General features: G+C 31.3%; 1 protein-coding gene across 1 annotated transcript; it reads left to right on the forward strand.

Annotated features, from left to right (window-relative positions):
• Positions 1–353: 353 nt before the first annotated feature.
• LOC132749761 (uncharacterized) lies at positions 354–12,831 on the forward strand. Its single transcript, XM_060739654.1, has 7 exons — positions 354–761; positions 893–1,014; positions 2,346–2,535; positions 3,409–3,543; positions 4,047–4,409; positions 8,494–9,165; positions 10,110–12,831. The coding sequence occupies exons 1-7, from the start codon at positions 491–493 to the stop codon at positions 10,400–10,402; spliced, it is 2,046 nt and encodes a 681-aa protein (XP_060595637.1). The 5' UTR covers positions 354–490; the 3' UTR covers positions 10,403–12,831.
• The last annotated feature ends 359 nt before the right edge of the window (positions 12,832–13,190 follow it).

The following is a 13,190-nucleotide window of genomic DNA, read 5'->3' on the forward strand; positions in this document are numbered from 1 at the left end:
CAATAGAAATAAGTATCAGGTCGGTAAGCAGTTCTCAACAGGGGAAGGTCAGGATTTTTTTATCAGGATTTTCAAAACTCCGGGTAAACATTTTAATATTTTGCTTAGACATGTATGATTTTCCAAAATAGACTTAAGGTGCTTACTAAAGTGCATCGCTTCAAACAAGTTTTAAGTAAGTTTCACCACGGATACTTCGAGTATCAAGGGGGAATAATCCTTTTTTTGTCCAAAAAGCCAAATCAACAGTCCGTAAATACTAACAGTTTTCTGGTTATATTGACTGGAAGATTTTCATCTTAGAGTAACTTATGAAAATTAACATTAATTTTGTCAATTATATTTTCATATGTTTTGTTGGAATTGATTAAAAGATGATTTTCTTTTTGCAGGATATACTTATATTGTGGATAACATTCAGGGCTACAAGGTCATTACTCAGGAATACCAGAAGGAATATGTAAGAAAACTTATTCCAAAAATAGGAAAAATGATTACTCCAAGTAAAGTTCTTCCACATCTTCGTCGTAAAGAGCTTATAGCAAGATGCGATATGAAAAAAATTGAAAAAATATCTGCAAATTGTAGTAATTATGCAGGTGCAAAACTTTTGCTTGAAAGACTACTAGAAAACAAAAAACATCACAACTGGTACGTTCTGTTTATAGAGGCTTTACAAGAAGCAGGTATGAATGAGGTTGCCATGGACCTTCAAATCCCAGCTTTATTACCAGGCTCGGCACAAAACTTTACTGATACTGGTTAGTTTTCAGTTATCTAAACAGTTCTGATTATTGTATTTAATACAGTTAAAGAATTGCATTTTTCAGCATGTGTCAATTTCTGAAGCATCAATTGAAATATCATTTTTATTTTTATTGTCATATAACAGGTACCGTGAATGTAAACCTTGACACAAGCTTGATGAATAATTCATTTGTAACTAAAAATAAAGAAAAAGACAAACGCAAAAAATCAAGGAAAGAATCTATTCAGCCCAACACTCTGGATAAGGTAAATCGACTTATTTTTAGACAAAATAGGTAATACATGCATAAAAAAGTTGTATGAAGATAATTATATAAAGCTGTATTTTGTGCATAATATGTGTATTGGCTCTCACGTATAACTTGCAAAATGAACTTAAAACATACCGGTAAACAAATGAAAATTTGCAGTAATAAAACAATTTGAGATTCTTTCGTGCCAAACACAGTATTTAAATGCCGATTGCTGATTTGCTGAAAACCAATTGCCTCCATTGTGGTGATTGACTACTAATTTCATTGTTTATATGTTCAGAAGGTCAGTCCATTTTTTATGTTCACTGTCTAGCCCGTCTGTAAGAAGTATATTTAAGGTCTTTATATTCAACGGCAAGAACTAGAGATAATAAAATTGATGTATTATATATAAGATATAGTATAACTTGAAAAAGATGTCACAGATATCATAACATGTATCGGATTGTTAGGTCATGATCAACGTTATACGTATATCACAAATGATTGCAATCTTGTTTCAAGAATAATCAAATCAATATATGCAATGTAGAGGTTAGCTGTCATAATTGTTTTGCATATGAAATAGTGTTTTATAAATGAATTATTTATATTTCTTATGCTTTGGATATGTACAATTAACTCACTGGTTTTATGTACCAAGAGATTTTTGCTTTTAACAAATTTTGTCATTTCAAATAAATGTATACGTAAAATCAACATCCCTTTACAGTATTTGTTTCTGGCGTAGTTTATAAAGAATTAACACAACCTTGACTAGTTCCAAACCAACCAACGTCACTTTGACGACACAATTTATTTTAAACCTTTAATTATAAAACACTTTGGCCTGCAGTCGTAACATTTTGGTGACGAGGTAAGTAGAGGCTAGTGAATGACCTATTCCTATTTTAATGTCAATATGTCAAAGATACGATCACAGCGCCTAAGACGTGTTGTGAAGGTTTGTGAGTTTGTGAGCATTATTTATTTCGTCCCTCGACCTGATTTAAGGCTGAATTTTTAAAAAATAAATATTAAACTAGTGTGTTAGTGTGACAGCAAACTTATAAGGATAAGTAGGAGCGTAAGTGTGTAAGGGACACAATTCTAGCTTTTTCATTTCTCTCGTACATGGCCAATATATTTAGTATTGTTTATCTCTTCGATTCATTTCTGCTGACCAACGGCATTTGCTTTGAATACAACAACAGTAGTATTCAACATCATTTTAACTAAGTAAATACAACAATATACAATTCGTATTAATTGTAAATTAATCTGCTCAACTGCATACGTGAAGGAAATTTTTTAAATGAATTATTATTATATATTTCAATTAAGCAATCACAGAAAGCAAGAGATGCTGCACTTGTTAAAGGGCGAAAAGGACAAATGAAAACAAATTATAGTGATGATACAACAGAGGATGAAAGTAAATGTTTAGAATACAGAGAAATGGTTAGAATCTTCAAGCCATTGATTGTGCAGAATCTGCTTGTACATGATATTTTACCTTCTTTACCATTTCTAGGTTTGTATTGAAATGCTTCTTTTTTTCCATAAGCTATCTTTTATATTTCATTTTCTGCAAAAGAATGAAGAGCAACTCTAAGAAACATACCCGGACAATAAGACTTATTCAACTTGGTTTACCACCGCTATATGTATTTCATATGTTTATTGTTAACACGATATTCCTCTATTTATATAAAATTATTCAAACCGAGAAACATGTGATCCCTGGAAAGTACTTATCTCAATAGAAGCACATGGACGTGACTGCCTATGTTTGTTTTTGTACACTTTAGCACTTTGGGGAACTATGTTTATTTGTACCTTCAGAACCGATGTCTGTTTGTCGTCCGCACATGTTTAAAAAAAATTACTTCTTAAGTTACAAAAATGTGTGTGTGTGTGAATGTTGCTCTAGTATTGGATTTGTTGATGAATCCTTAAGTACATTTCTGTTTGGTTCAATGCTTAGCTACTTTGCATTAACTTTTTGCCACTTTTATGTATCAATGTAAATGTCAACAAGAATGAAATATATTCTTCTAAATCTAACTCTCATATATTTATAAATGTCGTACTAAATAGTTAATAGTTGAAACTACTTTATAGATTATGCAGTTGTCAACGATTTTAAATTGTGTATTAATATCTGTTAGCTCTCTTTGAAACAAAATAAAGGAAGACAGAAAAGCTTCAATTTTTATTTACTACGTGAATGTTGCTTTTTCTACGAGAAACAAAGGCGTATTTATTGCTTTTGTTCATTTCTAGAATGGGTACGTATTGCATTTTACATCTGTTATAAATTTGTTATTCAACTTTTATTTTGTATCATAACAATGACTGTAAAAACGGATAAACATTTACTTCGATGAAAAACGTTTATTTGTAGATAATCATGACGATATATATGGTGAATTGAAGAATCGTTCCGAAAAGTCAGCTGTACTGATCCTTTTAGACGAATTAGAAAATTGTCAAGAACTTGGAAAGTGGGAAAAATTTATCAGTGCCTTATCTGAAAATGGTACCATGACAAATTATGTTGAATACATGAAAAATTCTATAGTTTTCAAAATTTAGGCCAAGGTTAAAAAAGTTGTATCATAAGAAACTATCGTGTTCATGGGTATGTTAAAGGAACTTCACTTGGATTTATTGACATGACTTGACTAGAAATATTAATACAGCATTAAGGTCTAGGTGCAAAGTGTCTGATCAATTACTAACATTTATCGTAAAACTTGAACTAAAACTTGAAAAGATTAATTAGGCTTTTACTCAAATCTTGCCTAAAATCACCCGAAAACACTTTTTTCAATTTATGTCTATGTTGTATGCTTATCTTTCGACTTCTTCTTTAACTTCACAAATGATCTATGTAAGATATGATAATCAATGTAAGAAATTAAAATGTTATGTTTTAAGGCATTTGGGCTTAAGTGAAGTTTCTTTAAAGACTGTTAACATAGTTGAAAATAATTTGTTGACTTTTCTTTACTTACGTCAAAGCTTTCTTCATTAATACAGGGTACTCATACATCGTCGATAACATTAGGGGTTACAAGTTTATCAACCATGATTATCAAAAACAGTACATAAAAAACATTACTCCTAAAATTGGCTACATGATAACAGTATGCGAAATTCTTCCTCTTGTTTCGGCAAAAGAAGTAATCAGTGAAAGTGACAAAGAAAATATTAAAAGAGAAGATGTCAACCATGGTAACTTTGCAGCCGCAGTTTTACTACTCAACAGAATCCACCGTAAGCATCGCAATTGGTACCTGCTATTTATTGAAGCCCTAAATGAAGCAGGAATGAACGATGTTGTAAAATGCCTAGAAATACCAGAATTGTTAGAAAGCAAAAGGACAAAGGACTTCGAATTCTGTAAGTGTAATTACATCTTTATATTTGCCATCATCTTGGTCTAAGCATTTAATATATTTCACTGCTGTGTATAAAATAAAGTATTATCGTGTTTTTATAATTAAATACTATTTTACTTCCTTTATACATTTTAACTTAATGAATCAAAGCATCCCCCTATCTGCATAATCAATTAGCCAAACATTTATATTACCTCAGTTTCGTGCTTTTTTATGAGTTTTTACAATTATTTTGATTTCCTTTTCTATAAAAATCTAAACTTTAATATGATATCCCCAAGTAAAATATTAATAATATTATTATAAAAAAACATAATAAGGAGGCATCTCAGAATTAAAATTGAATATTAAAACCGTGTGAAATGTTCATAAATAGTATTTATAATGTAGTTATTCATACATTTAAGTGTAAAACAATATATTTTAATATCATATTGGTGTTTCCGTTGGTTTTACCCAAGCCTGGACAATCTTCTGGGATAGGGTGCCAGATGCGTTCTATACGATGACGTCATTTTATCGCATTTTATGAATGAACCGCGAAAATAGTTACTGATGAAATCACATTAGTATTCATTATACTAATTGAGATAAAACATTTGAAATTTGATGAAAAATGGTAGAATATGCAATGTGTTTGAAGTTCGAATCGAAATATCAGTCCATTGGGTGCCCGCCTACGGGCGGCAACGTTGCAAGCCTTACCTACTTATATATCATTTTTGTGCACGGCTGTATGTTTGCCATTTCCGTATATAAAGTTGTTTTAACATGGTGGAGCAGTAAACACCACGCATTTCCTCCGTACTACTAGGCCGGGTTTTCTTCCAGGATTGAGAAGTTAGGTGACTGTAGGTCCCACAACAGTAAGGTCCATCTCCCAAAATTTTCTGTTTGGATTTTCTTCCATCCAAAGTCACCCACAATGCAGTATGGCTATTTGACCCATAGTTGGGGTAAGGATGACGAGTGCAAGGGCATATCCACACGCCGGTGGGCCTACACACTGCATCTCTGGGGCCCTTCCTGCTCCGAGATCTCCTTCAATTTAGCCTAAGATATTTAGCCTCAGTTACTACGCATTTCCACGAGGAGGCATTTAAGGAGTCTTGGTAGTGTAGAGGCTATGTACTGGCAGGAAAGATGTACGCACTCGACTATCCCAATTACCTACAAGTAGGCAAGCCAGCGACAACAAAGATCTAGAGACGCTCGATATCTGTCGTACAAAACACATATTACTACCCAGTAGTGTTGCCAATGGACAGGTTCCCTCGGGACAATTACTGATATCTGAACTTCAACATATGACATATTATGCTACTCTCAAAATGTTTTAAAAATTTTGTCCCTTGATACTTCTGTTAGTCCAGATTTCATTTCAGATTTATAAAACAAACACGTTTGCGAAAGGTCTTTTTGCAGCTGTTGAAAATTTTCCTGTTCAAATGAGGGAAAGGAAGAAATTTTAATTGGTCGAATTTCATCTGCGCACAAAAGCAACACATTAGCTTTTTTCGTCAGTCTCCGGATACACTCAAATAAGGAATAAATGTTGAGATGTTCCAAAGTTAAATGAGCAGCAAAGTTTCGGTACACAGTTCACTCGGTCATATAATAGTGCTTGGAGAATTGAAATTTCTCTTTTTAAAAACAGAAATCTGTTTATTAATTATCAGATTTTTGCTGAAAATGTCTATCATTTATAATCTATGATTGTATAATGAATTTGAAGTTCAAAATAAAGAATGATAATATAATCAATTAAACTAAAAGTATGCATCATAATTATGTATTAAACACAATTCAACTCACCAACAACATCCTTTCAAATCCAATAAACTAAAAAAAAAAAACCAACAAATTGAAAAATCCTAGTTTATATAACCCTTTGTTGGCACATGCAGATACCATGGTGTGCAAAAGAGGACTGGCCCACTTGCGGGAACCAGTCTGCACGACCCCTTGCACAACCTATTTAAGTGCTTAAATACTTTAATGTTAAAATTCCACAATGCAACTAATTAGTGCAACGTATACTTTCATGCATAAAGTAAATATATTTGTACTACTTATGGTATACAAGATTGATACATATTTGAACCAAGCAATCTTTAATACCGTAAAGCAGTATGGTTTTTCATTCATAAAATCTGATATTATGTCAACCACATTGGAGACGCTGACGGGCTAAGAATAATACTTAAAATTTGCTCGACCTCTTGTCCATTATCATTCACGTATATCAAAACGAGATGAATTTTGGTGTGGTAAATGCTTCCGAAGGATCACATTTTCTCCAGATTCTTTTTTACATAATAAGAACAAGCATGCCTTGGAAAGCCGATTTTCACATTCTTTACTGGCACGCGACAATTAGCTGCGTAACCTTACCTAATTTGGAATGAGTAATGGTAATATTTAAAAATAACTGAGCTTTACCACTGATCTGAACTTTTTATGACTCAATTGTTTTATAACAAAATACCAGATTGATATTTTAGAAATGTTGGCCGGATACACCATCCTAAAATCAAGACACCTTGTCTAATATAAAATTCGACAATATTGTAGCTATTGTACATGTTTTCGAAATCGCTATTCACAAAACAATTTATACAGTAAAAAGGATTATAAACCGAATGAAACAGTAACGAAGATGTAATTGGCATTTTTCGTTCAATTAATGCCGTATTTTGAAGCGGAGCATGCGCATAAGTGTTTGTAGGCTGGTTATAGTGATTTTAGGCTGTAAATTAAATTCATCAACTTCAATGTGATACGCTAAAATGGATGCCGCCAGCAATCATCCTCAACACTGAGGTCTGATAGTTCTAACAAAACTACTACCTTGTCATCAGTCTAATAAATATCTTAAAATAAAAATAATTTCATCACACGCTCGAAAAAAAATTGATATCTGATGAATACTTAGATCAGGCATTTTATCCTGCACTGTCTATATCATCAGCTAGATAAAGTCTTGCCCGATAAACTTATCTATCTCCAGTCATTACGTCACATGATGACGTCACAAGTTTAGCAGCAAAACAAAACGTCATATAGATGATATTTTATCGGGGAAAAAGAAGAATGAAACCATTTAATTATTCTAAAAACATGATAAAAAGCAGGATAAATCAAATACATGGTTGATGTCGGAATGGAGAAGGTTTATCCGGTTCGCTGCGAAAGTAAATCTTGGCTCGCTAAAGCTCGCCAAGATACACTTTCGCGCTCACCGGATAAACCTTCTCCATCCCGACATCAACCATGTATTTTCTATAACTTTAGTCCATATTTGACTTACCTAAGAGTTTAAATAATTTTAGTGTATTTATCAGGCAGACAAAATAAAGAAGTTTGAAAAAAGTAAAACTGTTTTTGCAAAAAAAGGACTTTGCCAAGGCTCCGTTGGGGGGTAAAAAGAATGAAAATTTCTGCTACGTGAAAAACCTTGATAGAAATAAGAAAAACTGGGTTTTAAGACAATTTAGGCATTATTTTTTGTTGACATTACATGACATATTTTCCTTTTGATTTTTTGATTAAGTTTTTAAAAATGGAATAAGTAAAAATGTATTGTTAAAAATTTATTAAGGTTAGGGGGAAATTTTTTTTGAGTATTCGTTGTTTTTTTCGGGGTTAATAAGATTCTGAAAAATTGTTGTAAAAACTCTAAGATAGCAAAAATTTAAATTTGGGTTTATTCTTTTTTATTTTATATTTTAACTTTCCATTATCGTAGTGGGGAAGAAAATCACAATCGTTTATTTTTGGGGTTTTTAAAAGAGAAATCAAACTGGGGACATTCTTTTCAAATGTATGTAGCATATACAGCTTACACCCTTTAATGAATATACACCACTTTTTCAAAAACAGATACCTCTCATTGCATTTGAAAAGGTAACCTAAATCTTTATTCAACATATAGACGTTGAAATGTCTCATTTCAGTCATTTTATCGCTAATACATATATATATTTATATATTTTTAAGTTACGAATTGTCCTTCAATAAATCATATTTAACCTTGATGCCTGATCAATATAAGGACTCTTATAACTTTAATGTTTTACTGATAGATAATGAAAACACCTACGACGAAAGAAAAGACACTCCGTACAGCATTCCACCTTCACCCAAGTCAACCGAATATGACACTTTTTCAATTCAAAACGTGTCTGGATATGAGGAATATGAAATGTATGTACCACCAGTTCCACCTCGACCGCCGTTGTCAAGCAAATTGTGTGACTATAAAATACAAGGAGCCTGTCTAAAACAAAATAAAAGAAGAATATCTAATATCTCTGATGACAATTCAACCGAATATGACACTTCTTTAAATCAAAGCGTGTCTGGATATGAGGAATATGAAATGTATGTACCCCCAGTTCCACCTAAGCAGTCGTTAACAAGCAAAAAGTGTAACTATGAAATACAAGGAGCTTGTCTGAAACAAAATAAAAGAAGCATATCTAATAAATCTGATGACAGGGCAGAAGGCCAGCTGACTAACACTTTGGCTAATGTTGATGATGGTTTGGTCAAGTTTTTTAATGCTTCGGAAAATGTAAGATTAATGGCTGAAAACGAGGAGCTGAAAAAAGTACATAATGCTCTAGCTGTCCAAAACTCCCTCTTGGAGCAAAAGTTTTCCATGTTTGCAGATATTAATAAAAACATTAAAGAACGCCGTGTCCTTTTGGAAAATATAGCACTAGAGGAAAAGGAAAAGAACGCTTTACTTGCAGGTAATTTTTTTGATACTTGTTTCATTTTACACTCGCTCACACACAAGTAAACACATACGCACACATTATTTGGAGAAAAACCTTAAACATTACATATCTGGTTGCAAAATTTATGTTGTTGTTGTTCAAGCAAAAGTGTTGTTATATTTGAACCTCTCCTTTAGTGCACATATAGAAAGGTAAAAATCTTAATGTTTAAAAGCTTTAAAAGATCTCTGAAAGGTTTTGTCTAGTATGGACTTGGGATTAAATTCCTGTACTTTATTGAAATTATATTAAAATCTCATGAGATAAAAATTTGATTATCGTTCTACTGTTTAAGGTTCGGCATTAAGCGTTATACTCTTAACCATTAGTTTTAGCATTATCAAATAGTCATTTTAAACCTCAAGTAAGTACGATTATTTCATTTCAATGGACATCGAATCGTAACAAAGCTGTATTTAACACACTTCATGATAGTAATCCTGGTATTCGCCATCTCTATCTTTCCCTAACTGTCATGATAAAGTTGTTCTTCTTAGACGTAGAATTTGAAATACTAGAATTAAATAGTCTTACCTTTTAACAGGTGACGATGCTCCATTTTGTATAGTTTGCAAGGAATAGTTTACTTTCAAACATTTCCTTAATGAATATTCATTATTGTGTCAATTCATTTTGAGAACGTTTTGCCTCAGTTCCATCTAAAACTCTGATCGTTTACTTATAGAAAGTTAACACATTATCTTAGATCTAATTAACTCACTTTATCCACTCTTTTAGGCTTAGTTTGACCAGTAATGTGTCGCCGTTTGCCAAAACAAACAAACATACAAAACGTTCATAATAACCGGACAGCTAGTGATATTATTTGACAGATTCAATGATATTTATTTAGACACATATCTGCTTACTTTGTCATTTTTCAGGTAGCATTTAATATATTTATAACATTTTTTAAGGCCCGGTAGCAAGTGATGATCTTGAAACTAATGACGAAGCAAACGATTTTTATCCAACATCTAGAACCAATGGGCCAGCTGTAGATACACATACAGGTGCATGTGCTCCGATTAAGCAAACATTTGATTACAGGGATTCAATACTTGAGGAAAAGTATTGTCAAGGCATTGGATCAAATGTCACATTTGATCATTCGTCATTGGTAAATATATACCACCCACACTTCGACAGTCGAAACAAAATTGTTGCTATGTTCGACAAAGACAGTGGTATCGGTATGGATTTAAACTAACCTTGATTGTGAAGGTTTTGCAGTGGTGGAATAACAAATGACATTCTCCCTGATGAAGTTTTTAAAAACTAAATTGTACATGACTAATTATGTTTCTGAAATTCATAAATGTTAAATTCTTAAGTAATGTCAAACATGTGTTTAATAATGTTCCATAATTGATTGAAAGCATTTTACATGTTTTACAACTGAGGAAAGTAGCGCTAAATGGTCGTAAAGGTAGCAAAATGTAAACAAAATAATATTTTAACTTTCATACAAAATACCCCTATTGCCAACAAAGCAATACAAGCAAAGAGAGTTCAATTTTATGGCAATTGAGTATCAGACACCATAAATAAAAAAGTTTTTGAGAAACAAAACTTAAAGCATGTCTTGAGAATTATGTGTCTTTTAAGTAAAAGCGAATATAAAAAGACTTACCCATGACTGTGAAATCACTCAAAATATCGTCTTGCGGGATTATATATGTTAAATATATGTTGCACTAAAGTTTAGTAAACAAATGAATTTCTCTAATTATGAAATTCATATTTTTAGTAATTATTTGTATAATATGATGATAAAAGTATGTATGGAAATAGTACTGGTGTATGATAAAAGAAATGAAAAACTGATGAAAGAAATGAAAAAAATATCGAATCAATGAACTTTGGAAAAAAGAGACTTAAGTAGAAAAAACGTCTGATTACCATGGTAGAATGTAACGATATCCCATTTCTGGGCAAATCAACAGAGTAATAAAGAGTTAATCTTCTGCTCGTTTAACGCGGTTTTACATTTTCTAACGATTAAATATGCTATTTCAATACAAATCGTTTCATATAATTGTCACACGAAAAGAATTAAAGTAAATAATAAAATTTGCTGTCGACAAAATATATAAATAAAAAGAAATCACTTCGATGATTCTAATCTACTGGTCTGCTCTCTATATGTAAATACGAAAAGTGGATTATTCGTTTCGCGATCTTCTTTTTTAAGAACTGAAAGTCACTGACACGTTATAAATAGCTCTCAGGACGCTGTTTTGAAGAAGACTTAACAGTGATATGATGTACTTTTCAAGGTAAGATCACTGAAATACCTTCATTGAAACAACTCAAAATCTTTATTCCCACAAAAAATAACAGCTGAAGGCCGCTTTAACGAAAGATATGTAAGAACAATATACCAAACATTGGTCCAGACGTATGCATTGTGTTCTAAAAAATAGAATCATTTTTCTATTTCGCTTTTTAAACAAGATGATTCTTTTGCAAGAATACCGTTTATATTGCAGGAAGTAGTATAATATTTATGATACAAAACAGCAGATGAATAATGACACATGACAAATATATGATGTGTAAATTTTGCTCTTTGCATTTTTGGTAATGACCTGTCATCGTTATTATCATTTCTAGTTTTTGCTTTTTGAATTTTCAATTTCTTACATTTCTGTGATTGTAATGTTTGCTCTGTGAACAATTTAAAACGAAGTCTTAACTTATTATGATTTCTAATTATAGCTCTATGAATAATTGTAATTCCACCCTGTACGTTATTATGATTGTAATCTTTGTTCTATGAAGAATTGAAAATGAAGTCTCATTGTTATTATCATTTCTATTTTTACTGTATGAACAAGTGTAATTCAACCTCATACGTTATTATGATTTGTACTTTTTGCCCTATGAACAATTGAAAATTTAGTCTCATCGTTATTATGATTTCTATTTTTGCTCAATGAAAATATGTAATTCCACCTCATGCGTTATTATGATTGTAATATTTGCTATATGAACATTTGAAAATGAAGACTTATTGTTATTATCATTTCTATTTTTTGCTTTGTGAAAAATTGTAATTCCACCTCATACGTTATTATGATTGTTATATTTGCTTTATGAACATTTGGAAATGAAGTCTCATTGTTATTATAATTTTTATTTTTACTGTATGAATAAGTGTTATTCAACCTCATGCGATATTATGATTTGTACGTTTTGCTCTATGAAAAAAATGAAAATGAAGTTTCATCGTTATTATGATTTCTATTTTTGCTCTATGAATCATTGTAATTCAACCTCACACGTTATTTTGACTGTTATTTTTGCTCTACTAATAATTGTAAGTGAAGTTTCATACGTTATTATGATCATGAATTGCCATCACTATATACCCTTTCTCATGTATTTGTGTTGATTGTTATTGCGACAAACTTTGTTAGTTTAAAGCTGAATGAAGTGTGTTGTATTTTATTGTTTTACTTGGCAAGTATACTGTTATGATTGTGTTTTCAATAAGAATATTGTTAGGTTAAAATTTTTTTTATTTTTTTTTTATTTTTATATCAGAGCATAACAGAATATAAACTTTATTTGTCGAACTTTAAACATACGTAGCGAGACATTTTAAATATAGTGAGGCTTAAAACGCACAGACTATTTAATAAGTGTTGTGTATTAAGATTCAATCATTATGAAACCTTTATGCACTGTACTTAATTCATCTTGTCTAGATATCTATAACACAAATTTTTTAAGGTTCTATATCATTAATATGAAGCTCAAATTACGACAAGTTCCAAAAAGCATTATTTGTAAAGATGTTACCGAAGTTAACATTTCATGTAAATAAAGGGAGGTAATAAAAATTTATTTTCTGTAAAGTCTAAGTCAAGTTTTTCAATAAGAAATGAACGCATATATTTAAATGATTACATATAATATGTATAAATATTTGCAGTACATATTTTACATATTCTCGATTTTTATAACTTGTTTTATATTAAAGCATTATTATA

This window comes from Ruditapes philippinarum, unplaced genomic scaffold (assembly GCF_026571515.1).
Source record: "Ruditapes philippinarum isolate M1 unplaced genomic scaffold, ASM2657151v2 ctg2034_1_1_1_1, whole genome shotgun sequence".
Lineage (NCBI taxonomy): Eukaryota > Metazoa > Mollusca > Bivalvia > Venerida > Veneridae > Ruditapes > Ruditapes philippinarum.

Excerpts from the sequence above, each read along its gene's own strand:
- LOC132749761 (XM_060739654.1), top strand. The coding sequence starts at position 491 with ATGATTACTCCAAGTAAAGTTCTTCCACATCTTCGTCGTAAAGAGCTT. Across the intron at positions 762-892 it reads ACAAAACTTTACTGATACTG|GTACCGTGAATGTAAACCTT; the intron begins GTTAGTTTTCAG and ends GTCATATAACAG. Across the intron at positions 1,015-2,345 it reads AGCCCAACACTCTGGATAAG|CAATCACAGAAAGCAAGAGA; the intron begins GTAAATCGACTT and ends ATTTCAATTAAG.